The sequence below is a fragment of the Phyllobates terribilis genome, unplaced genomic scaffold, assembly GCF_046119375.1.
Source record: "Phyllobates terribilis strain yellow unplaced genomic scaffold, ASM4611937v1 Scaffold_2__4_contigs__length_985480577, whole genome shotgun sequence".
NCBI classification, from domain to species: Eukaryota; Metazoa; Chordata; class Amphibia; order Anura; family Dendrobatidae; genus Phyllobates; species Phyllobates terribilis.
Genome location: NW_027362762.1, coordinates 185361015 through 185386650, shown reverse-complemented (window position 1 = coordinate 185386650; position 25636 = coordinate 185361015). Strand labels below are relative to the sequence as shown.

Sequence of the window (25636 nt, the reverse complement as noted above, 5' to 3'; positions counted from 1 at the left end):
CTATTAGATGATGCAGACCCCACACTGAATGAGGATTTAGGAGAGGAAAGTGAGATTGATTCTCATGATGAGGTGGAAGTATGAGAAGTGGATTCTGAAACAGAGCAAGATGGTGACAGTGATGAGGATGAAGATGTAGAATCTTATTATATGGGAAAAGATAAAAAAAAACAATGGAACAAGAAGCCACTCCAGAAAAAACGTAGGGAACCTCAAAACATTATTACTCACTTTCCTGCAGTTATAGGAACTGCAAGTAATGCAAAAACTGCAGTTGAATGCTGGAATAGTTTATTCACAGATGACATTCTGGACTCTATTGTCACATATACCAACCAATATATAGACATTATAAAGGACAAGTTCATCTGCAACAGAACCATCAAGGCCACAGATGAAATAGAACTGCGCGCTTTTTTGGATTATTATACCTTGCAGGAGCTTATAGGGCAAATAAACAAAGTTTGGAGGAACTTTGGAGTAAAGATGGGGATGGAGTTGAAAAATTTGGCCTTGTTATGTCCATAAACAGATTCAAGCTTCTAATTCGTTGCCTTCGGTTTGACGACAGAACTACCCGAACCGAACGTAAAACACATGACCGACTTGCTCCAATTCATGATATATTCCAAAAATTTGTTGAAAACTGTAAAAAAAGCTATTGCCCTGGGGAGAATCTCACTATTGACGAAATGCTCCCTGGTTTTCGTGGTAAATGTGCCTTTCGTCAATATATTACATCAAAGCCTAACAAATATGGAATAAAAATGTATGCCCTTGTTGATGCCAGTAAGACCTACACTTACAACCTGGAAGTTTATGCAGGAAAACAACCAGAAGGTCCTCACTGTGTCAGCAACAAACCCAGTGATGTTGTGAAAAGACTGGCTGAGCCCTTATTTGGATCGGGTCGCAATATAACAGCTGACAATTGGTTTTCAAATTGTGATCTGATTGATTATCTTAAAATGCAGAAGCTTTCATATGTCAGAACTGTAAGAAAAAATAAAAAAGAATTGCCTACACAGTTTGTAAGTGTGAAAGGGAGACAACAGTACAGCAGTATGTTTGCATTTCATAATGGAAAGGTTTTGGTTTCCTATGTACCACAAGCAAAAAAAATTGTACTTCTTCTATCAACACTTCATGATGATGATGCCATCGATCCTGGGACTGAGGCACAAAAAAAACAGGAGATAATTACATTTTATAATGCAACCAAAGGGGGTGTTGATACAGCTGATCAGATGTGCTCAACTTTCAACGTCAGCAGAAACACCAAACGCTGGCCAATGGTCATATTTTTTGCTATGTTGAATTTGGGTGGTATAAATTCACAAGTCATTTACCCTGAAAACAAGCTTGAACCACTCCGTAGATGATTCTATCTGAAAAAATTGGCCCATGAACTAGTGCTTGGAGAGCTACGCAGGAGAAGTATGAAAACAATCGGTATCCCCTCTCGCCTTCAAGTTCTGCTCAAAAGATTCCGCCCAGAAGATGATAGTGAAAATTCACCACCTGCACCACCTCCCAAAAGAAGGAGATGCACCACCTGCACCACGGAAAGCGGAATCAGAAGGCTTTCTAATTATGAATGTCACAAATGTCATAATGCAATCTGCCTGACACATGCAAAAATGATGTGTAATTCTTGCTCTTTGCTCTGCAAGTGTAATTTTTCTGGGGAAACTTCAGGATCTAATTCTGATTGAATATGTGTTTAATAGTACTTAAGGTACCTTAAAATTAAGTTTGTTTCCATAAATTTTCTTTGTAGAGTTTTTTGACAGAGTCGAACTGGGGACTATTTGGCGGGAGTTTTGAAATGTTTGTATTTCAGAGTTATTAGTTTTATGTTAAGTAAATGTTGTTTTTTTTTTGCACCTGATTATGTGTAGTCTCTTTTATTACATCCCTATGAAGGTCACTGATCACTTTTAGAGCACTGAAATTGCAAACATTAGATATTATAGGTATTTTTCTAGCCTGCGCCTGACAGTCACATTGTATGTGAACTCGTTAGAACCGACATTGTATGTGACGGAGGGTTAAAACCGATCAAACATTATTCCAAAATGGTTTATGGAGCAGAATCTGCACTAAAATCCACCTAAAAATTGTGTGAACATACCCTTAGTGTTCCGATGAAATGGTAGTTTCTTAATATTATATAAATGAATGTAAATTGAAAGAATTTTCATTATGCAGAGTCACTTCATACTTGATTGTGATACACTTACTTTGTACACAGGTGAAGACAACACCCATGACTGTGGTTTCTTGTGAGCAACTAGCTCTATAAGCAGAAAACATGTTTCTTCAAAATGCTATCTTCTCACATAAAAATAAATACAACATAAAAATCTCGAGACTTTATGCATCCTCTCTCCCAATCATGTAGTTTGTAGCAGTCCCATTTGTTTTTATGGTTGCTGTTGACCTGTATGAAGTCAAGCAGTGGACATAATGTAAACCAGCTGCTAATATAATGTGAGAGTATATTTATTGGTCATACACATTAGAGGTAAAAACAAAAAGTATGTTTAGCCTTCAGTATGGCCCAGGGTTTAAACCTCCAATGGCTCCTTTCAGCGTCACTGGAGGGCCTCACACTTTATTGTAGCATGTTGCCCCCTGTTAGAAAATGTCAATCACATACAGTATGACTCCATTGTACCCCAAAATGAAAGAGAAGAGCTGCAGACCCTAGTCAAGATTTACCTTAATAAACAAATATGGTAAGCCCCCCACGTCACATACAGGCCCCACACTAGATCTTTCTATTTATACAAACCATGGATCAGAATTCAAAACATCATATGGAACAATTTCAGGAGTATTGAGATCTTGCCTTTTTTCAAGAGTCTCCTGGACATTCTTTCAGCAAGTATGGAATATCTAAACTTATTCACAGACTAACTTTTAGAGTTAGTTAGAGCTCAATAATGTGGACAAAAGCTACCGCTTCTTGTCCAGATAAGTTTTTATCTGTAGTTTTAGGTAAGTTTTATCACCATTGCTTACATCTATATGCAACAAATTTAACTTCAATTACCCAATTATATTACAGGATAAATTTGCATCTCCCATCATGTGGCTCCTTCTGTTGGGGGTATTTGGCCTGATCTTCTTGCACAGATGGTACAGACAAAGTCTGATCCTGGAAAATCTCAACGACAAATACGTCTTTATCACTGGATGTGACACTGGATTCGGAAACCTACTGGCAAAGCAGTTAGATAAACGTGGAATGAAGGTCCTGGCAGCTTGTCTGACCGATCAAGGGGCTGAGAACCTAAAGAAAGATACCTCCAGTAGACTGCAAACAATAATACTGGATGTTACCGACAGCAAAAGTGTAAGCTCTGCTGCTGAAAGGGTGGCAGCTACGGTTGGAAGTAAAGGTAATCATTTGCGTTTCCTTACCTAAGTAATTATATACTATGGGTAGTAAATTTTACATTATGATTTTCTAAAAAACACTGACACATCTGCCCATGTACACACTATTGGACACAGACAGAAGAGGGCCGCTGCTCAATAACAGTATATGGACCTTTTGCAGTCCAATAGCTCATAATAGGGCACAATTCCACCTGCTTTGTTGGTACAAATGGCCCTGCATGTTATGTGTCTAGTCGCTGAAACTGAACTGCAATATCTGATATGGATAAACATAGTCATTTCTACAAAAATAAAAACACATTTTCTAGTCCCAGACGATGGTTACTTTTCATGACGGCTTATCAAAAAATCACAAACAGACAATTTTTAAGGACACATTGGAAAATCATGATAAATCATTCTCATTATAAGCGATGCATGTCTGTCTACAGCCCATAATTCTGATAAGCATACATCAGCTGCTTTCACTATAAATTGTAAAACAATGATAATTATAATAAAAATAATCTGTATACGTTTTTTCAGCTTAAAAAAAAACACTGATGCCTTCGATTTTGTGCCCTATTTTTACGGACTGTCCTGAAATTTCTGGATGGGTGGCAACCCTGTCCCAGACAATCCTCTCAGAAATCCCTATTCATATTGATACTATAGAGCAGCTAATTGACGTACTCAAACTAACTTTTCCTGACTTTCTAGAAGTTGACAGGTATAATTATTACTTCTGTTTATCACTTGCACCAGATATTATCTTACTGAAATTTTTACCAAGGTCAGAACGATGTCACTGATAAATGACACAAAGGTAAAAACCATGTAGCTGGTTTCTAAACCACAATTTTACAACACCTCTACTGTATTGGACACTGCTTGAACACCTTCACTTTTTGTCAGATTGGTGCATGGGATTACAAGACTTGTAACCTGTCCAGCGGGAGAGAGGGAAAAGAAAGCAGAGAACGCACCGATCTAAATGTAGGTGTATGGTCAGATCATAGATAGGTGTTAGTTGCACTCACCTTTATTAGGCCTTGGTCACTTGCTTATAGGTCCCTTAGAACCACAGAACATCCAGTAATGATCTTCCTTTTTGAGCGGTATGCTGCAGATTCCTGGTGGCTATTGTTTAACTCGGGCAGAGTTATCATAGGAAAAATATCCGAAAAACATTTCCTCCAGGCTATTTGTGCTCCCGAATAACTTGTAGGTACAAGCTATAGTATTATCCTGTATGGATCTTTATTATTTCTCCAAAAACATGTACATAAAACGCAAACAAAATACCTGAGGAAGACATAGATGTCGCAATATGTGTCCAACTTGTTCATTTCATGACTAGAAGACTTTTTGCTGTCCTTAAAAATCATGAAGGTCATACAATATACAAGATATAGTTGTTTTGGATGTGGGGTATATTCATTTTTGCATCAACTAATTTTAGTAAAACTGAAGATTTCCTAGTTTTTTAAGTTTCATAGTTTTAAGGTTGAAGGTAGACATAAATTCAACCATTATTAACCTTACCTTCTCTAATCCCCTCCACGACAGCACCAATGGGAGGTTGCCTCCCCATCCTAATTAGGGACAGGATACACAAGAGGTTAAATAGCCCTCCCCTTCCCTCCATCCTCGGTGTTTTTCTGTCCCTAATGGGATGAAGAGGTTTCCTTCTTGAGGCTGTGGCCAGCGATCAGTTCCCCCAGCTCACATACCTTAGCAGGCCAGCCGTGGAACGATCACCCCGGGTCTTCCTCTACGCTGCTGCTCCCGCTTTCCAGCGGGACCTCACCATCCTCCGGCGCTTCGGCAACGCTGGATGGTGAGGTGAGACGGCTGGAGGCCTCCCGTAGCTCCCCAGCCAGTTACAAAGGTCTCTCCCCCCCTCTCTCTGCTACCGCTCTCCTCCGGCAGCATAGAGCGCACACAGGAAGTGACGTGCGCCGGCATTGCAATGGGAGCTTTGTCACTTCCGGTTGCATTCCACAGTGGAACGCACCACCATTTTGGCGGGAAATTTGAAAATAAAATAAAAAGAGATTGGCTGGACCTGATGTTTTGATGTTTGGAGAGGGGGAGCCTCATCCTATTGGATGGGAAAAGGCGCTGGATCTCGATTTCCTGTACAAATAGGACCCAGATGGAAGACTCCATAAGGTAGGACTGAGGTTCTAATGATGGATGTGTCTGCTCCTAAAGCCTCTGAGGAGCCCAGCGCAAACCCTGGCCCAGTGAGTATATCTGGTAAAGGGTAGGTCCGTCTTGGTGCAGGATCCATCCTTATATCTTCCTCTTGTCTTTTAGGGTGACAAAGATCCTGCACCAAAACCAAAAGAAAAACCTGCAAGTTACAAATGTGCCATATGTAGTTAGAAGCTCGCATCCGCCCACAAAAAGGCTCTATGTCAGTCGTGTACGGAAAAAATCATCCATGAAGAGCAACCCTCCTTAATGGATGAAGTCAGAGGAATAGTACGCCAGGAGATCCAATCGTCCTTGGCCACCTTTTCACAATCCTTTTCTGGGGGTCCCTCAGTATCCAGGAAGAAGAAATATGCCCCAGAAGATACCTCAGACTCAGTGCAAGAAATTCAGCCCTGAGGAATGGTTAGAGGAAGGTGAAGTCACTCCAGGCCATAATACTGATCAGGATGATAGGAAGTTTTTCTTCTCCTCGGATGACCTTGAAGAACTTCTACTCGCTGTCAGAAATACAATGGGAGTAGAAGAGGAGAAAACATCTTGCACAGTCCAGGACGAGATGTTTGGGGGATTGTGATCACGGAAGAAAATGGTGTTCCCTATTCATGACAGCGTCCAGAATTTAATTCAAGATGAATGGGAATTTCCAGAAAGTAAGCTGAACATTCCATCTGACCTAAAGGATTGCTTTCCCTTAGATGAGGAAGTCTCTAAATGCTGGACAGAGATACCTAAAGTCGACATCCAGGTGGCCAGAGTGGGGAAGAAAACTACCTTACCCTTTGAAGACTCTTCTCAGCTTAAGGATCCACTTGACCGCAAGATGGATAGTCTACTTATGAAGTCATGGGAGACGTCAGCTGCCGCCCTGAAGACGAACGTCGCTTCCACTTGCGTCACAAGAACGCTGTTCCACTGGTTACATCAATTAGAGGATCATATCCAGGGTGGTACCTCGAGAGAAGATCTTCTGGCCTCCCTACCCCTCTTACAAAAGGCAGCAGGATTCCTGGCGGACTCCTCTGCTGAATCCGTCCGGATTACAGCAAGAACTTCGGTTCTCTCCAATACCGCAAGAAGGGCACTGTGGTTAAAGATGTGGAGCAGTGACATCCTATCTAAAACCAAATTATGCTCCATACCCTTCAAGGGAGAATACGTCTTTGGTCCAGCACTGGATGATTTATTGGAGAAAGTATCTGAAAAAAGAAGTCTCTCCCAGAACCAAAAACGCCCAAAAAGAGGCCATTTCGTCCTCCTCAGACACAAAATCCCTCATACAGAGGAAAGGGTAAATTGGGTCGCTGGAGCTACCCCAAAGGAGGAAGAGGTAGAAGCATTTTTCAATCCCAACGTTCTGACAGGCAATGATGCCAGAAAGGTGGGAGGCAGAATCTCAGGATTCTTCAGGCAATGGCGGGAAATAACATCAAACCGCAAGATCCTAGACTGGGTCAGGTCAGGAATAAAAATAGAATTTTCCTCCTTTCCCCCTCAGAGACTGGAAGTAACATCTCTCCCATCAGTTAAACTCCAGAAAGTTCTTACATCAGAACTCCAGCAGATGCTATCTTCAGCAGTAATTGTTCCTGTGCCAGAAGCAGAACAGGGCAAGGGTCATTATTCAAGATTATTCCTGGTAAAAAAAACAAACGGATCCCATTAGGTTATCATCAACCTGAAGTGGCTAAATCAATACATTCTTTACCAAATATTCAAAATGGAGTCAGTAAAAACCACGGTCCCACTGATCGGAAAAAACTTTGTCATGGCTACCGTAGACCTAAAAGGCGCATATTACGATGTGCCCATTCACCCAGATTACCAGCGATATCTGAGGTTTGCGGTCTCACTAAATCAGACGGTATGCCATTTCCAGTTCAGAGTCCTTCCCTTTGGCATCTCCTCAGCGCCCCGGACCTTTACAAAAATTATGGCAGAAGTAGTTGCATACATCAGGAGAAAAAATATCTGCATCGTACGTTACCTAGACGACTTCCTCATCACGGCTCCTTTCTACTCACGTCCTCAAAGAGCAACTTCAATTAGTCTTACAGACCCTGGGGTCCTTGGGCTGGATCATAAAAAGGGAAAAATCAGACCTTACCCCATCAACACAAAAGGTCTTCTTAGGAATCCTCTTAGATTCTCAAGATCAGAGGTCCTTGCTACCAACATCCAAACAATTAAATGTGAGATCAAGGGTCCAGATACTAAAGAACCAAAAGACGGTATCCATAAGGTTCGCCATGTCAGTTCTAGGATCAATGACAGCATGTATCCAGGCGGTCTCCTGGGCCCTGGCTCACACAAGAATCCTTCAGAACTGTGCCCTGTCTCGCTGGAACAAATCTCCAGAGATGCTCAACTCAAAAATATCTCTTCCCCAGCATGTGAAAGTATCTCTCAACTGGTCACTCAACCCAGAGAATTTGACGAAGGGTATTTTGTGGATTCAGCACCTAATCTCTTCTGTAACAACAGATGCCAGCAAAAGAGCTTGGGGAGCAGTCATATCTCGGAAGATCTTCCAGGGCTTCTGACCCAAAGAGATGGATGACCAATCCTCAAATTCCAGAGAACTGAGAGCGATAGAAGAGGCCCTAAAGGCAGCAGGTCTCATTCTTCAGGGAACTCACGTCATGATTTATTCCGACAACATGACAACGTTGGCCCATCTTCATCATCAGGGCAGTACAAGGTTCAGCAGCCTACGAGAAGTCTCAGCAAGAATTTTCTTCTGGACAGAACATCATCTCCTGTCTCTATCAGCCCTTCATCTGAGAGGAGCTGACAATATTCAGGCAGACTTCCTAAGCAGGACGCAAATAAATCCGGGAGAATGGAGCCTCAGTTCAAAGATGTTTCAGCTAATAACCAGGAAATGGAGTCACCCAGATGTAGACCTGTTTGCAAGTTGACAGAATACAAAGGTGAATCAATATTTCTCCATAGACGCCAGAGAGACCCATTCAAGGATAGATGCGTTCTCTCACCCATGGAATTTCGGGTTGGCCTACGCATTCCCTCCAATTCCATTACTACCAAGGACCTTACAAAAAATCAGAGTGGACAGAGTCAGGGCCATTCTGATCGCCCCTCTATTTCCAAAGAGAAGTTGGTTTGGGGCTCTGAACCTCCTAAACCCAGAGGGCCCTCTTATCCTGCCTCCGATCTACTCCGTCAAGGTCCAATATTTCATCCAGCTCCCCACAGCTTATGCTTAGCAGCCTGTCTTCTGAGGCCTTAATCCTGAAGGCCAAAGGTCTCTCGGATGTTGTAATAGACACCCTACAAAAAAGCAGAAAGCAGGTCACTAATGCCATTTATTTAAAAATATGGAAGACCTTCTCCACATGGTATGGATCTACTCCCATCAATTCCTTTCATCCTGATATTGCCAGGATATTGGACTTTTTACAGGACAGTCTATCTAAAGGATTAAAACCCAGTACCTTGAAAGTCCGGGTCTCTGCTCTAAGCTCATTCTTTGACCAAAACCTGGCTGACCACCGGTGGATAAAGAGGTTCATGGCAGCAGCCTCCAGAATATGTCCAAGAAGGCCCATCATGGTTCCAACCTGGGACCTGAATATAGTCCTAAAGGGTCTAACTATCCCGCCATTCAAACCTATGTCTCAAACTCAGATGGACAAATTATCTTGGAAGGTCAGCTCTATTAGTAGCCATCACAACGGCAAGAAGAGTCGGCGAGATCCAGGCCTTTTCCATCAGGGATCCTTATCTGAGAATCCTGGATGACAGAATAATCCTCCGCCTAGACCCTTCTTTTCTTCCAAAGGTATCTTCTCATTTCCACATGTCCCAGGAGATAGTTCTCCCATTGTTTTGTCAGAATCCAAAAGACAACAGAGAATCTGAATTCCATTCTCTTGATGTTCGAAGAATCATCCTTTACTACCTACAAAAGACGCAGCCTTGGAGAAAAGATCAGAACCTTTTTGTCCAGTACTGGGGAACAAACAAAGGGAAGAAAGCTTCCAAGAGTTCTCTAGCTAACTGGATCAAAAAAGCAATCACAGAGGCATATAAAAGTCAAGACCTGTCCTGTCTCCTCCTGTGTTGCTAAAAGCTCATTCCACCAGAGCCATGTCAGCCTCTTGGGCCGAAAGGGCCAGCGCTTCCATCGAGCAGATCTGCAAAGCTGCCACCTGGTCCTCGGTCCATACCTTTACCAAGCATTACAGATTAGATTTGATGTCTGTAAAAGATATAGCCTTTCGCAGAAAAGTTCTGCAGGCTATAGTCTCTCCCTAACGATATTCTTTGGCATTACTCCTGTTGGTGCTGTCGTGGAGGGGATTAGAGAAAATAGAATTAGACTTACCGGTAATTCAGTTTCTAAGACCCTCCACGACAGCACGGGTAATTTCCCCCCCATGAATCTTTATGTTCATTTAAATTCCTTGGTGTTAATAAATAATTCAAGCATTCATACTGTGTGGTCCTTGGAAAACACTGAGGATGGAGGGAAGGGGAGGGCTATTTAACCTCTTGTGTTTCCTGTCCCTAATTAGGAAGGGGAGGCAACCTCCCATTGGTGCTGTCTTGGAGGGTCTTAGAAACCGAATTACCGGTAAGTCTAATTCTATTTCATGTTATGGACTAAAAAAAATTCTATGAAACTCAGTCATGACAATTTTTGAAATAGTTTTTTTTGCTCAGTAAGATATTGATTAAACTCTTACTTTTCAAATGGGGTGAATTCATGTACGCTGAGCACAATATTAATCTGCTTATCTTCCCCTGTTCTATAACATGATGCCTGCAGATTGGACTGCATATTCATGACTGGTTTACTTTAAGGCAGAATTCTGGTAGTCGTTATTTGCCACATTTATTTCATTTTTTCATGGTCTTCTAGACAGAAGATGCTTAAAAACCTATTTGTTTCTCATCCAAGAAGTCCTGATGAAACTCTGAACAAAATCAGTGACGAAGCGCAAACTGTTTTTCTTCTACGTAAAAAATATAGATGTCTGAATGAACGTGAGCCCTAACTCAGTAAGATGTCTCTACCAACTCTGAGCGGTCATCCCTGTTCCTCCTCCTATGTTCTTTATTTTTCCTATTCTCATAGATATTACTTTGTGAGGTGATGGGTAATATGCCGCTGACCGTCACTTACCATTAACCGTCTGCATGTCATTTGCAGCTGCTGTTCTATTTTATTAGTAATGTACATGGACACTGAGAATATTGTTGCCTGCAGTATTAATCACTGGCCACAGGAGGCCACTATTTCCCCTGTAACTGTTCGATGACTCTGGCTTAAACTAGTTTGCGCAGGATTTTTATTCAGAGACAGTTACCCAATTCTGTGAGGAGAAATAGAAACATCTATTCTGTTAGCAGATTTGAGACTTGTGTTATGTAGAATAGACTCTGTTTTGCTGGTTTGAACTGAAATTTGGAAAGAACCAGATGGAACCCCAGGCCAGGCAGCAATGCAATCAATTGTGAGGAAGTGCCTGACAGGAAGAGGTTGGTTCGGTGGCTATCTTGGGAGAGCAAGGTGAGATCTGGAAGGAGGAGGACTTGTGACATCCACAACGAGAGCCATTCATGGAGCCAAGAGTTTCAAGAGGGACAAAAAATGCATCGGAAGCATAGGATACCATCCTGTTCCAGTATCACCAGCAAGGGAGAAATTTGGAGTGATGACGTCCACAGGAAATAGTGGAGCCGAAATCCCCAGGATCCAACATCCGTGACACAACTGGAGGGCCCTTCAGCAAGTCAACTGTGGTACCACGCACCAGTTACAGTGGTGTCCAAAAGTATTGGCACCCCTGCAATTCTGTCACATAATACTCAGTTTCTTCCTGAAAATGATTGCAATCACAAATTCTTTGGTATTATTATCTTCATTTAATTTGTCTTCAATGAAAAAACACAAAAAGAATTGTCCTAAAGCCGAATTAGATATAATTCCACACCAAACCTAAAAAAGGGGGTGGACAAAAGTATTGGCACTGTTTGAAAAATTAGGTGATGCTTCTCTAATTCATGTAATTAACAGCACCTGTAACTTACCTGTGGCACCTAACAGGTGTTGGCAATAACTAAATCACACTTGCAGCCAGTTAACATGGATTAAAGTTGACTCAACCTCTGTCCTGTGTCATTGTGTGTACCACATTGAGCATGGAGAAAAGAAAGAAGACCAAAGAACTGTCTGAGGACTTGAGAAACCAAATTGTGAGGAAGCATGAGCAATCTCAAGGCTACAAGTCCATCTCCAAAGACCTGAATGTTCCTGTGTCTTCCATGCGCAGTGTCATCAAGAAGTTTAAAGCCCATGGCACTGTGGCTAACCTCCCTATATGTGGACGGAAAAGAAAAATTGACGAGAGATTTCAACGCAAGATTGTGCAGATGGTGGATAAAGAACCTCGACTAACATCCAAACAAGTTCAAGCTGCCCTGCAGTCCGAGGGTACAACAGTGTCAACCCGTACTATCCGTCGGCGTCTGAATTAAAAGGGACTGTATGGTAGGATACCCAGGAAGACCCCACTTCTTACCCCGAGACATAAAAAAGCCAGGCTGGAGTTTGCCAAAACTTACCTGAGAAAGCCTAAAACATTTTGGAAGAATGTTCTCTGGTCAGATGAGACAAAAGTAGAGCTTTTTGGGAAAAAGCATCAACATAGAGTGTACAGGAAAAAAAAGAGGCATTGAAAGAAAAGAACACGGTCCCTACAGTCAAACATGGCGGAGGTTCCCTGATGTTTTGGGGTTGCTTTGCTGCCTCTGGCACTGGACTGCTTGACCGTGTGCATGGCATTATGAAGTCTGAAGACTACCAACAAATTTTGCAGCATAATGTAGGGCCCAGTGTGAGAAAGCTGGGTCTCCCTCAGAGGTTATGGGTCTTCCAGCAGGACAATGACCCAAAACACACTTCCAAAAGCACTATAAAATAGTTTGAGAGAAAGCACTGGAGACTTCTAAGGTGGCCAGCAATGAGTCCAGACCTGAATCCCATAGAACACCTGTGGAGAGATCTCAAAATGGCAGTTTGGAGAAGGCACCCTTCAAATATCAGGGACCTGGAGCAGTTTGCCAAAGAAGTATGGTCTACAATTCCAGCAGAGCATTGTAAGAAACTCATTGATGGTTACCGGAAGCGGTTGTTCGCAGTTATTTTGGCTAAAGGTTGTGCAACCAAGTATTAGGCTGAGGGTGCCAATACTTTTGTCTGGCCCATTTTTGGAGTTTTGTATGAAATGATCAATGATTTGATTTTTGCTTCATTCTCTTTTGTGTTTTTTCCTTGCAAGCAAATTAAATGAAGATAATAAGACCAAAGAATTTGTGATTGCAATCATTTTCAGGAAGAAACTGAGTATTATCTGACAGAATTGCAGGGGTGCCAATACTTTTGGCCACCACTGTAGAAATTCGGCATCTCTTGGTCAAACAGCCGTCATCCAGGCAGGCTCATCTCTTAAATTACACAGTGACCAGACACAGGTCGATAAGTACTGAGCTCAAGCCCACCATAAAGAGTATGGTGGGAGCGTGTACACACACACAATTAATTTGGCACCAAACTCAGACTGGCAGATACTAGCACTTGAATGCATCAGTGCCCATCAGATTCAGCTTGCTGAACCACTCGTGACTTACAGAGACAACAACATTAAAGAGGAATTTACTGAAGTATACAGAGGTATTCCGAGGAGTGGCCCATTGCACTCACACAACGAACATGACAGAGTATAAATCAATAACTGGGTGCAGCATCTGAAACAACATATACTGGAAGCCTGTGCTAGCATTTCTTCTGCGGTGTTACTATCAGTGTGTCAAGAGTGGGAGACGAGGGTTGCATTGACAATCCAACACAATGGGCAGCACTTTGAACACATTTTATAAGTAGTCATAAACTTGTAAAAAACTTATGAAAGAATAAAGTTACGTTAAAACCAAGCACACCATTGTTTTTCTTATGAAAATCTCAATAAGTTTGATGTGTCACATGACTCTCTTCCCATTGAAAAAAACAAAATTGGATCCAAAATAGCCAACTTCAAAATGGCCACCATGGTCACCACCCATCTGGAAAAGTTTTCCCCCTCCCATATACTAATGTGCCACAAACAGGAAGTTGATATCACCAACCGTTCCCATTTAATTTAGGTGTATCCATATAAATGGCCCACCCTGTATAACTATAGTTATATACTATAGGTAATTATAGTAATGTAGTCAACATTTCTGTGCCTACTCAGTGATGCAGCACTGTGGTCTAAGTCAGTTCTGACCAGGTGTATGTCAATTAAACTGATACATTTTGTTGGTTGGTGGAAGCACACTCATTCTGAGTTTAACAGTAAAGGTTTATTTGACAAGTTTAGTGTCTATTGCTTTCCTTGTCCACATCTTTGCTGTATCCTGTGGAGCCCACCCCGGTCAATGGCTTACAACTCCACAAGAACGAACCAGAATTCTACCATATCATTGGTATTGTGCCTCACTTTTTAGTCTTAGACCTGTGGTCCTTGAATTTTTACATTATTTTGCCCATATTCCCCTTCCATGACAGGTATAAACCTATTTAATACAGGAAATTTGGAAAAGAACATTTTAAACACTAGGTCCTTAAATGAGTTGTCCATCTTTTGTGGCTTTTTTTTCTTGCATGAATGCAATTGGTGCTAATAAATCATTTTTGCATTTGGGTTTAATTAAAAATTTTTCACTGTTTCCCTGTGTATTGCTTGCTGCAAACTGAGTTAAGGGGGTGGTCACATTATCTTTATTTAACAGATACAATAAAAATAGTTGAACAATACACTGGCACTGTCACTTAAGGAACACCCCCTGCTCAGATAAAAAACAGACACCTGGAAGCCCTTTAAGGCTATGTGTACACAATGCGGTTTTTATGCATTTCCGCTGCGATTTTTCCTCTTTGGAAACGCATTAAACCGCATGTTAATAAGTCTGCCATGTATAGCAATGGTAATCCACATGTGCTGTGCACATGATGCAGAAGTTTCCCCTCCGGATTACAATTGAGGTAAAATCCGCTGCATTACCATTTCTAACACGATTCCGCAGCAAATTCGCACCTATTGACTTGCATTGAATCGCAGTAAACGCGCAGGTAGAATATCTAAACCTGAGGAATTGCTGCGTTTCAATGAAAATCAATAGGCGCGAAATTGCGCCGGAATCGCGCTGCGGGTTGTACCCGGGTTGGGAGAGGAGGCTGGTACTCCTCTCATCTGACCGCTGATCTGGCTGATAACAGTGAGAGCAGCATGAATGGGAGGAGCAGCAGTCTGCTCTTCCCAGCCCGCATGCCCGCGGTGGTAAAAAACGAATAAAAAAGTCAAAATAAAAAAATAAACCTGTATACTCACATGTCCTGCGGCCCCTGGTGTCCTCCTGGTCCCCTGCGGCGATGCTATCTCCCCGGCAGCCAGCGGTGTACCGAGCTGCCAGGACCTTCAGTGACGTGACCATCAGCTGATAAGTACCGGCAGAGATCAGCTGATGGCCACGGTGGTTAGCTCACTGGGGCTGATCAGCTGATCTTCAACTGATCAACCCCAGTGACCTCCTGCAGCCTGTATACTGACAGGGGGTGATTTCACACTAACCTGGGCTTCACGTCAGCTGCCAATACAAGGCTGACGTCAACCCCAACCCCATTACCCCACTCGCCACCGCTGCAGGGCAGTGGGAAGAGCAGAGGCTAAGCGCCAGATTTGGCGCATCTTATAGATGCGCCATTTCTGGGACTGCTAAGGGGTGATATTAATAGCCGGGGAGGGGGCTATTATCCATGGCCCCTTCCCTGGCTATTAATATCAGCCAGCAGCTATCTAGTTTAGCCCTTCTGTTGTGGAGACTAGCGACTCTGCAAGAGAATTTGACATGCTGCAGTCCTGAAAGACACACTGCATGTCAGTGTCCACGGGTGATTCGCAGCGTCTGATGCACGCATAGTGGACATGGGATTTCTAGAGATCCCATCCACTATGTTGTAACATCTGGACGCTGCGGGTTTGAAGCTGTATTTACATGCAGCCTCAAACCTGCAGCGGCTCCTTACCATGGCCACGTACCCAAACTCACCCGCAGCATGTCAATTTCTGTAGCTGACACGCTAGTCTCCGCTGCAGATTTTGACCGATTGACTTCACATGTACCGACAACAAAAGTGCAGCATTAGAACACCGTGTTTTGGACGCAACATAAATACATTGTATCCAAAGCGCTGCTGAGTGCTGATCGGGGGACATAGTGGCTAACGAACCAGCTGTGAAATGTTAATTATGGCCACGGGCAATGTTTGCTTAATGGCACCTTCCCAGGCTAAAATTAACAGCTCACAGCAGCCGCATAAATTACATGAATAGAAATGCTAATGAAAATTGGGTGAATGGGACTAGCTGACACCCAGCTCTTTTGTTTGGTTATGTCAAGGTGTCAATCAGACATTTTCATGACCAAACTTAATTAAAGTAAAGTAAAGAGTTAAATAAACACACAGACATAGTGTAAACACTTTATTTGAATTACAGAAGACCCATTCTTTAATCATTTAAATGAACCAATATACTCACCCCAGTTCTATGGTAATCCAAGGGTTTAAGCAATGCACCACCAAATAACTTTATTTAGCTCCAAAATGTATTCATTGATCTACAAAAACGCTTCAAAAAACGCATGTAAAAACGTGTCAAAAACGCAAGTAAAAACCGCATGCATTTTTTCTGCCAGGGAGAGGCAAAACGCTTAGGAAATTTCTGCTTCAAATCCAGAATGTGTGCACAAAACCTAAGTTGGACCCAATGTTTAAAAGATTTCCATGCACTGAGGTCCAAATAGACTAGAAAGCTCCCTGACAAAGGAAACTGAAGATTTTTGAAATGCATAGAATAAGTGTAGCATTCTGACAACCAGAGGTCACTGTTTCTCTTAGGGCTCATTCAGATGACTGTAGTTTCAGTGCTATCTAACAAAACATTAGATCGCACTTCGAGCAATGTTATTAAATGAGGTGGTCTGAGGAAAAAAAATTGCATCATGCACGATAAGCCTTTGATTATCATATCACATTTGGCCGTTCAAGTCTATAGGTCCGTGAAAAAAATTGGACCGCACTCGAATGTCATGATTTTCAAGAACTGACAGAATGGAGAAGATGGAGAATTTTTTTTTTTATTATTCTCCACACCAAAGAAAAATGGATCCCACTCTTTTCAAAGTCTGATCAGAGTGTGATTATTATAATTGGGCTATTTTTCTCGGATGTGGAGAGAAAGGTCGTCTGCACCTGCCTTTAGTGTGACGTGACTCGAGGGATTCCTTTATTTGTATCCTAAGTCAGTTAGATGGGCTACCGGTCAGAGCCTGGATACGTGCATGAGACATCTCTGGATTTCCCTGCCAGTGATAGAACTACAAAGACTACTTCTGGAGTTTACACCCAGGACTCTATTGCCTGAACAATAAGCACTATCGGATTCAACTCCTGTAAGTGGAACAGCAAACTAAGTTTATTATTTGTCTTATTCACATTTCTGGTGGATAAATATTGGCAATCAGTGTTATTTTATTGTGGAACTAATTCCTATGATGTCCTATGTGATGTCCTATGACAAAACGGAGGTAATTTTCAGATTCAGCGCACCAAAAAACATAAAGATTACGAGGAATAACCAAAACAGCTCTTGAAATGTTATTTTTTGCAGACCTGTGTTATTGTTCTTCTTGTTGTCTATGTTTGTGCCTACTGTACCGGAGAGGCATTTTATGTTTATGTCTTATTAATTCCTAGTCTATTTGTACCACAGCACATAGAAGCTTTTAAACATTAGATAAAATAAAAGATAAAGTGGCCAACCCTGTTAACTCATTCAGCAACCAGCAATAAACAGTGTAACAAAGCAGATATAGATGAAAAGCGGGGGAAATTTTTTAATGAAGCCCAAGTGCAAAAATAATTTTTAGCCTCAATTGCATGCATGTAAGTAAGAAAATAAATTATCCCTAATGATGAACTACCCCTTCTATACTGAGGGCACAGCCTTTACTGTTCCACATTCCAATTGCTTCTAATCCCTGTCTGAAATGTCCAATTTTTGGTAAGTTATTGGTTTGTTTTTGTCCCTTTTATCCAAGAGCCATAACTTTGGTATTTTATACCTGTGATGCATCCATATGGGTAACAATGTAAGGAAGGATTTTTTGCAGAACTATCTGTAGTTCTGAATGCTACCATGTATTTGACTAATGTTATTTGTGGGCTGAAATGTTGAAAAAAAGCAATTCCACTATTATTGCTTAGGTTGGTCACAGAGTAGACTAGACCTTAGAACTTTATTCTCCAGCTCAGTAAAATCACAGTGATACAACATTTATCGATTTTTTACACTTTGTTGCTGTCAAAAAGATGTGTTTCGTGTTGCAATAGAGAATTATATCTTTTATTTTTATATCAATGAAGCTGCGTAAAAGGTTTTTTTTTTGCTATGGTTGTCCTTTTATTGGTACAATTCTGGAGTATGTGCCATTATGTCATTTTTAATTAATTTTGTTTCTCTTATTGAGAGTAATAAAACTTTTTTTCTATCTTGGTACCATGCTTCTTACAGTTTTTGATAGATGTAAACTGGCCACATTCCCCTATGTGATATAAAAAGGTATCATGGAACATGTTGTTACCAAAGCTAATGACTGCAGACAGTGATTCTTACTATCAAGATGGCGGAACTAAGATGAACTATTTTCTTCTGCAAGCAAGTTAAAAGTTGCATTGGGAAAAATACAAGAACACTGTTATAATATTAGCAAGGTTATGGGGTGACTGGAAGGATATTTGTTTGCTGGGGTTTCTATTGAGAAAAACAATTAAAATTTGATAAGAATAACAATATAAAAATAACTATGTGCATAGATGTTGTGTTTTATCAGTTGTCTTCTCTACATTGCAGGGCTCTGGGGCTTGGTTAATAATGCAGGCTATGCCTTTGTTCTTGCTCCCAATGAATGGCAAAAAAAGGAAGATTTGGTCAACGTTCTGAATGTGAATTTGATTGGTATGGTGGATGTGACTGTACATCTACTGCCTCTTGTAAGGAAAGCCCAAGGACGTATTGTTAATGTATCTAGTTCTTTGGGAAGAATTTCTACTATTGGTGGGGGATATCCCATGTCAAAGTATGGTGTGGAGGCATTCTCCGATAGTTTAAGGTAAGTTTGTGCATGAGTGCGAAAAACTTGTTCTAATATTGGGAAGATTGGTGCAGATAAATGCTATGAAATATATCTTGTACCAGTGGCTCCAACAGGACCCCCAATTATTGCAAGTCTTTAATAGTATTGGTCTTTTTATATGGGCCACAGGGATCTTTTAGACCCCTTAGGCTGCAGGGCACGGGTGCTCTGCATCTATTATAGTTACACCCCTGACTTGTACTATATTTTTTTTTCTAACCCTTGTGACAAAGTCACTGGCAAAGTGCTGGGGGGGGGAGTGCTGGGGGGGAGTGCTGGAGGCTATTAGCTTCAGTGAATTGAAACCTCAAAGTTTTCTCCAGCACACTATGTGCCAAGATGGGTTAAGCATCCATTTTAAAAGGGCGTGTTTTTTTGTGAAGGACCATAGAGTGGGTGAGAGGTCGTTTACCATATCTCCACCTCAGGGTGGGGTCTGGGGTTTAAATAGATGGCCTGCTGAGGTATTCAGTGTTCGGTAGGGCTGGAGAGAGGAAATTCAGTGCTTTGTGTCCTGACAAGGAAAAGCTGAACCGTTTGTTTGCTAAACCCTGAACAGGTGGTTCCCGGCCAACACAAGGACTGTGCTTTGTGCTATCACTTTGTTGTCCTGTTTTGCCCATTTTTACTTCACCACAATTTATGTAGCCTGTATAATAAACCTGGGAACAATTTAAAGAGACAGTGTTCCCGTGTCTACCTCAGTGTACAGCTGAGTGAGCTGATCTACCACACTCTCCTCCTTGTTTATTGAAGCCTATGTTTATATATGGGTGTGGAGTTGTCATATGAGTGTAATTTACTGGAAGCTGAGTAACAGTGCAACTACATTGATTCATGATATACTGACTCCAAGATGTAACATGTCTAATAGTTCATTCTTGTCCAAAGTTGTGTTGCTTTTTCAACTGGTTTATGTCCTGAAATATATCTGTATTCCCCCCACACACACACTTTTGGAAGGAGGTCCCAGGCACCAAGAATACTAGGTTGGAGTCATTGACCTCCTGGCTCATGTTCTCTTTCCAAACCGTATATGTTAATATTGGTTGCATTGTAATGGCATGAAATGGTGACCATTGTGTTAGATATGTTCAAAGATGATAGCATGAAAAAAAATCTTTATTCAAAATGTACAGAAGTACAGTATATAATCCAACTTCAACCTAGAAAGCCTTGAAAACTAACAGCATATTATATTAACAATAGAGAATTCAATGGTAGTTACGATGAGTTACCATCAATAAGTAAAAGGATGTTTCTGGTGCCCTACTATGTGTACCAAAAGTGCTCATCTGCTATGAACGCCGACCGCTGGGTGGCACTCATAGCAGATTGGCTATGACAACCACAGAGGTTTCTTGTAGAACCCAGGTTGTCATGCCAACCTATTAGTGACCCGCGGTCATGTGACACCGGAGGAGTGTCATGTGACACGGACGCCAATGGGTGTGTCTTATGACGCTCTTCCGGTGCGGCGATGTTAAATGCGGCTATCAGAGATTGACAGCGACATTTAACAGGTTAACAGCCACGGGTGAATTGCGATTCCACCTGCAGTTGTTAGGGGCACATGACAGCTGATCAGGTCAGCTGTCATGTCACCAGAAAGGTGCAAGCTCATCGCTGGAGCCCGCTCCAAAGGGGAAGACATGACATGTGCCGTACATGTACGGCGCATGTCATGAAAGGGTTAATGGTGGCATCTATCTGATTTAGAAATGTGTGGAAATCATGTAGTTCTGTCCGTGTGCCCATCCAGAGGAGCAAGACATCATCTATATGCAGGGGTGGGATTCGGCCGGTTCTCCCCGGTTCGATGTTACCGCTTTTTAGAAGAGCAGCCGGTTCCCCGAACTGGGGAGATCCAGAGCCGCGATCAAGTTCAGTGACTTGAAGTGCGCCGGGGGCACCATAGCAGTGGGGGAACGAGGAGGATAGGTGAGTATTGGAGGGGAGGGGGTTGCGACGGTGGAGGTGCGGGCACACGCAGTAGCCGCTGCTGCAGCTACCACGTGTGCCTGCTGCTAAAGGGAAGAGGGAATATTCATTCTCTTTAGTAGCGGGCACGGAGGAGCGCTGAGCCGCAGCTCCTGCTGTCAGTGCCTGCTACTAAAGAAAATGCATATTCCCTCTTCTCCACGCCCATAGTCCCGGTGTGGAGAAGAGTGAATGTGCCAGCAGCAGAAGCAGCTTATTATTTATAAACTATTTTGTGTGACATACCGTATATATTGTAGTATAAGCCGAATTTTTCAACACATTTCTTGTGCTGAAAATGCCCCCCTCGGCTTATACTCGGGTATATACCTGAGTATACAGAGATTCCGCTGGAGGATAGCGGGGTTGTGGCGGTGGAGGGGGGGGTTTGCGGTGGCTGCTGCAGCTACTGTTAAGGGAGGGCAATAACCCTTCATGGTTGACCAAGTGAGTGTCAAATTATTATGTTGATTGCAATCCACAGAAAACCAAACGGAAACAACGTTCTGTATTGGGAGGACTCAAAGAATCTCTGATCAAGTTTATTTTGCTTAGCATTTTATATTGTTTTGAGTATATCAAATAGCCATCAACTACCAAACTACAATACTATAGGCTAACTGATGTTAGTACAATTATTACGGAAAACACATATATGGCCATATTATCATTGTTAGTTTGAAGCACTATGGAAATTTTACAAGGTCGCACCTGGCCTAAACAAGTTAGATAACAGAGTGTCTGACAAAATGTTCTCTTGAGAAAAAGTTAGTGTGAGAGAAGTTCTATGGGAAGAGAAAGAAAGAATGTATGTTATGCAAGGAGTGATAATAACATGATTTTAAAGCGAGCAGACAAAATGGAGTTGCTCTAGCATGAGTATCAATATGCCCTCTACATTCCCCCCTAAAAAATATGTTATTATCAACAATAGAGGTCCTATCCCAGGGTCATGATTTGAGCCAGAGGGACATTGGTCTTCACTCAATTAGTGCCCTTGTTACCAATTGAGGCTGTTGCGGCATGTCCATCCCCCCTTGTTAGTTGATATAATTGTAGCACCCTGAGGATTCGGCTGCTACAGGGGTATTACACCTCAAGCCAGAGGTGTGGTATTCCACTCCCGGGTAAGGATGGAGTGTGGAACTGAGCTTAGTAGGCTGCATGCACTACATACATCCCATTTCCGGGGGACAGAACTACGGTACTCCCACCAAGTAAATGTGCAGGTACGACAGCGTCTGTCCCTGGCTGGAGTGGGAGGGGGGTGGAACATCCCAGTAGTGTAGGGGCAGATAGGGGGAGTACTCTGGGTAAAGCTAGGAGCTCATTGGGTGCTAGTCACCTGGGCTCACACATAGAGGGAGTATATATGGTGGGCACCATCTTAGGACAGGGTCTTTTTAGCAGAGGAGCTCAGCCAGGAGGGCTGACAGGGAGCTGTGGCTCCGGCTGGGCCCAGCTCCAGGGCCAAGCCTGCAGTGAAGAGAGAGAGGAGGAAGAAAGGCCCAGAGAAGCAGAGTCAGAAGGAACCCTAAGAACCCAGAATCAGACCAAAAAGGGTGAAGGGTTGGCGGACACGGGTACCGGAACCTGAACTGGTGGAGGCCACTTATCCTCAGCCAGGAACCGGAGGTCGTGGTCAAGATTTGCCACGACCCTCACCAAATCCACCAGAAAGGCACACCAAGCATAGGGTCAGGGAACCCAGAGGAGGTTTGACCACTAAGAGACCCGAGGGAGCCGGCCAAAGGTGGATCCCTGGTGGGAATGGCCAGGGACAGAGAGGGAGAAGGGAGCTCAGGACCACGCTCCAGAACTGCCTGGGGGTTAGCCGAGTCCAGGACCTGGTGGACGCAGCACGGCTCGGGTGGTCACTCAAGGCCAGAGTGACTGAGAGAACAACCGTGAGTAAAAACCCTGAAACTGCACCTCAAGTCTCTGACTCTCCTTTCTACAACATAACTACACCCATCATCCACACCTGCTGCCCTGAGGCCATACCCCTCCCGTTGGGGGTTATACCATCACTGCTGCACATATACCACCGGCCTCAGCGGACTGCTCTGCAGCGGCGGCTTCAAAGCCGCACTCAACGGGTGGCGTAGTCGATCAAATTAACATCTACTGCCATAGACTGCCACTTAGTTTGACACCCTGGGCACGGACCGGGTCACCGCCACAAGGACTACTACCCCTACCCAGATCCGGCTCCGGGTATCCCCTGAACATGGCCCAGGGGGCGCGTCAACTTTGGCGTAGTCGGCAGGATAACGTGCCCGCAACCACCGGGTACTGCGTGCCTGAAGAAAAGTTTATCTGTACCGTAAAAAGAAGTCTCCCGCCAATTCCGGAGGGTCCCCGCCATCGGACGCCATCACGGGTCGTTTCCCGCCGGTTGCCCGCCATCTGCAGCTTTTTCCCGCCATCCACGGAGTTTCCCGCCACTGGGAGACGATTCCCGCCATCTGAGAAGATTTCCCGCCCTGGCAGAGCGGACGCCGTTATGGGCGTGCCAGAGGGTGGTAAGAGACGACCTCCCATCGTGGGCCAGGACCAAGAATGGCGCCAAAAACGAAGACCGCCCCCACCAGCAGAGGCTGCGATGCTAGCGATGTCCATCAGCGTGGGGGGTCTGCCCCTGGAACTGACAATCACCAAGTTGCCCCAGGACCGCCCTGAGTGTGGGCGGATACAGAACAAAAGAGCGAAGATGGGTGCAGCCTGGAGGAGCCGTACCCGGAGATGGAGGGAGAGGCAGGCAGCACCGACCCTGTGGTCAGGAGCCTGATGCAAGCAACCACCCCACAAGACCTGGTGGAGATCCTGGCACAGCTCCCCCGAGACCGGGAGCGTGCACAGACCGCGCTGGAGGGCCTCGCACGGAGGATGGCCCAGGTGCAGCGAGAAACGCTGATGGAGTGGAGCAGGGAAATGGCCCAGCAGGCTGGAACCCGCCAGCGGAGCACACCACCCGCAACGAGGAGCACGCCTGCCCCTGAAGAGGATGCAGAAGGGACGGAGGCCGGAGACGACGCCGCAGAGGGAGCTGAAGAGACGGAGGCAAGTAAAGGGGACGTTACTACCCCGAGCCCAGCCACCGTAAGCCTACCCCCGCTCCCCGTCGCAGAGCCCGAAGTCCCACTGATCGTGCCCATTGCCGCACCGCTACCGCTCCAGACTAGGCCCCAAGCAGGAGCCGCGACCACGCCCCCTGTGACGTCACGCGCCTCAACCCTGAGCGCGGCCAAGCAGGAGACGCCACCGGCCTGGTCGCAAGGCCGAGTGCCCCCGGGCGCCGCCGTCTTCACGGTGCCCTTTACCTTCAGGGTACCCCAAGCTTGGTCGCAAGGCCTAGTGATCCCGGGTGCCGCTGCCACCACCGCGCCCTCAACTTCCACTGTGCCGCACCTGGGTGAAGACTTATTTGCCCAGCACACTTGCCCGGATGGGCAGCCCTTTGCGTGGCCACCGGAGTACCACCATCCCCGACTCCGGAAAGAAAGACCCCTGGATGAGCCCCTAATCCCGGCTCCGGCGCCCGTCAAGATGACCCCGCTCTCGTTAGAGGAGGCGCAGTTTGAGTGGGACCCCGCAGGAGGAGACCTCATCGGGTTCACTCAGGAGACCCGGGCGGCCGCAACTGAGCGTGCGGAGTGCTGCCGCCAGCAGTTGGAAGTCTTTGAGCGAGAACGGAGAGAGAGACGGGTCCGCGAGAAGCGGTTGCAAGTAAAGAGAGCAGAACAAAAGAGCCGGACCCGAAGGAACCCCCGTGCAGCCCACGGTCCCCGTGCCACCGGGACTGTAATCAAATTCCAACTGCAGCACGGTTGGGGCTTCATCAGAGATCATCACACCCCCGGCGACGTCTTCGTGACCAGAAGAGATGTCGAGTCCCACCTACCGGAGGGACACAGAGGTCGTGACCTTTACCTGGGTGATGAGGTCACCTTCACCCGGCACCAATGTGCCAAAGGAGCCTATGCCCTTCATGTACACCGACTGACAGAGAAAGAGCTGAGGTGTCAGGAGGAGCAAGAGGACCCGGACGGGTCTGAAGGGTACACGGAGGAAGGAGCAGGAGGACGCCGCTACTAAAGTACGGTAAATGGAACTGTAAAATAGTTACCCGTTAGGGTACAGGAACTGTTACCATTATAGTCCCCGTTGGGACCAGCAAATTAAACTGTTACCCGTATGTCCCTTAATCCCACTGGCCGAGGACTGAGAGCGGCCACCTCCCCTTGTATATAGTTGCGCTTTCTAAGGCGCCCCCTACTGGTTTTATAAGGAACTGTGTTTTTTCCAGAAGAGACTGTTGCACTTTACCCGGTCACAAGTTGCACCGTGGCCGGAGGAACAAGAATGTTTATAATGAAAAGTTTTATATGAAGAGTATTATGCTGCTGATATATATATAGTGTTTTATATGTTTATGATGTTTTAAAAAAAAAAAAAAATTGTGTGTTATTGGATATTTTATTCTTTTACAGCCCGAGGACGTGCTGTGGTTTACCAGGGGGGAATGTAGCACCCTGAGGATTCGGCTGCTACAGGGGTATTACACCTCAAGCCAGAGGTGTGGTATTCCACTCCCGGGTAAGGATGGAGTGTGGAACTGAGCTTAGTAGGCTGCATGCACTACATACATCCCATTTCCGGGGGACAGAACTACGGTACTCCCACCAAGTAAATGTGCAGGTACGACAGCGTCTGTCCCTGGCTGGAGTGGGAGGGGGGTGGAACATCCCAGTAGTGTAGGGGCAGATAGGGGGAGTACTCTGGG

The 25636-nt window shown here is 44.3% G+C and overlaps 1 protein-coding gene across 2 annotated transcripts in view; it reads left to right on the top strand.

Annotated features, from left to right (window-relative positions):
* Window positions 1-25636, top strand: part of LOC141201219 (retinol dehydrogenase 7-like) — a 124319-nt gene that overhangs the window by 57803 nt on the left and 40880 nt on the right. For both annotated transcript variants that reach the window (XM_073663358.1, XM_073663359.1), the window contains 2 exons: window positions 3074-3407; window positions 18588-18846. In XM_073663358.1, coding sequence (XP_073519459.1) covers window positions 3095-3407; window positions 18588-18846 — 572 coding nt within the window. In that variant the 5' untranslated portion in view covers window positions 3074-3094. The remainder of the gene's footprint in view (window positions 1-3073; window positions 3408-18587; window positions 18847-25636) is intronic.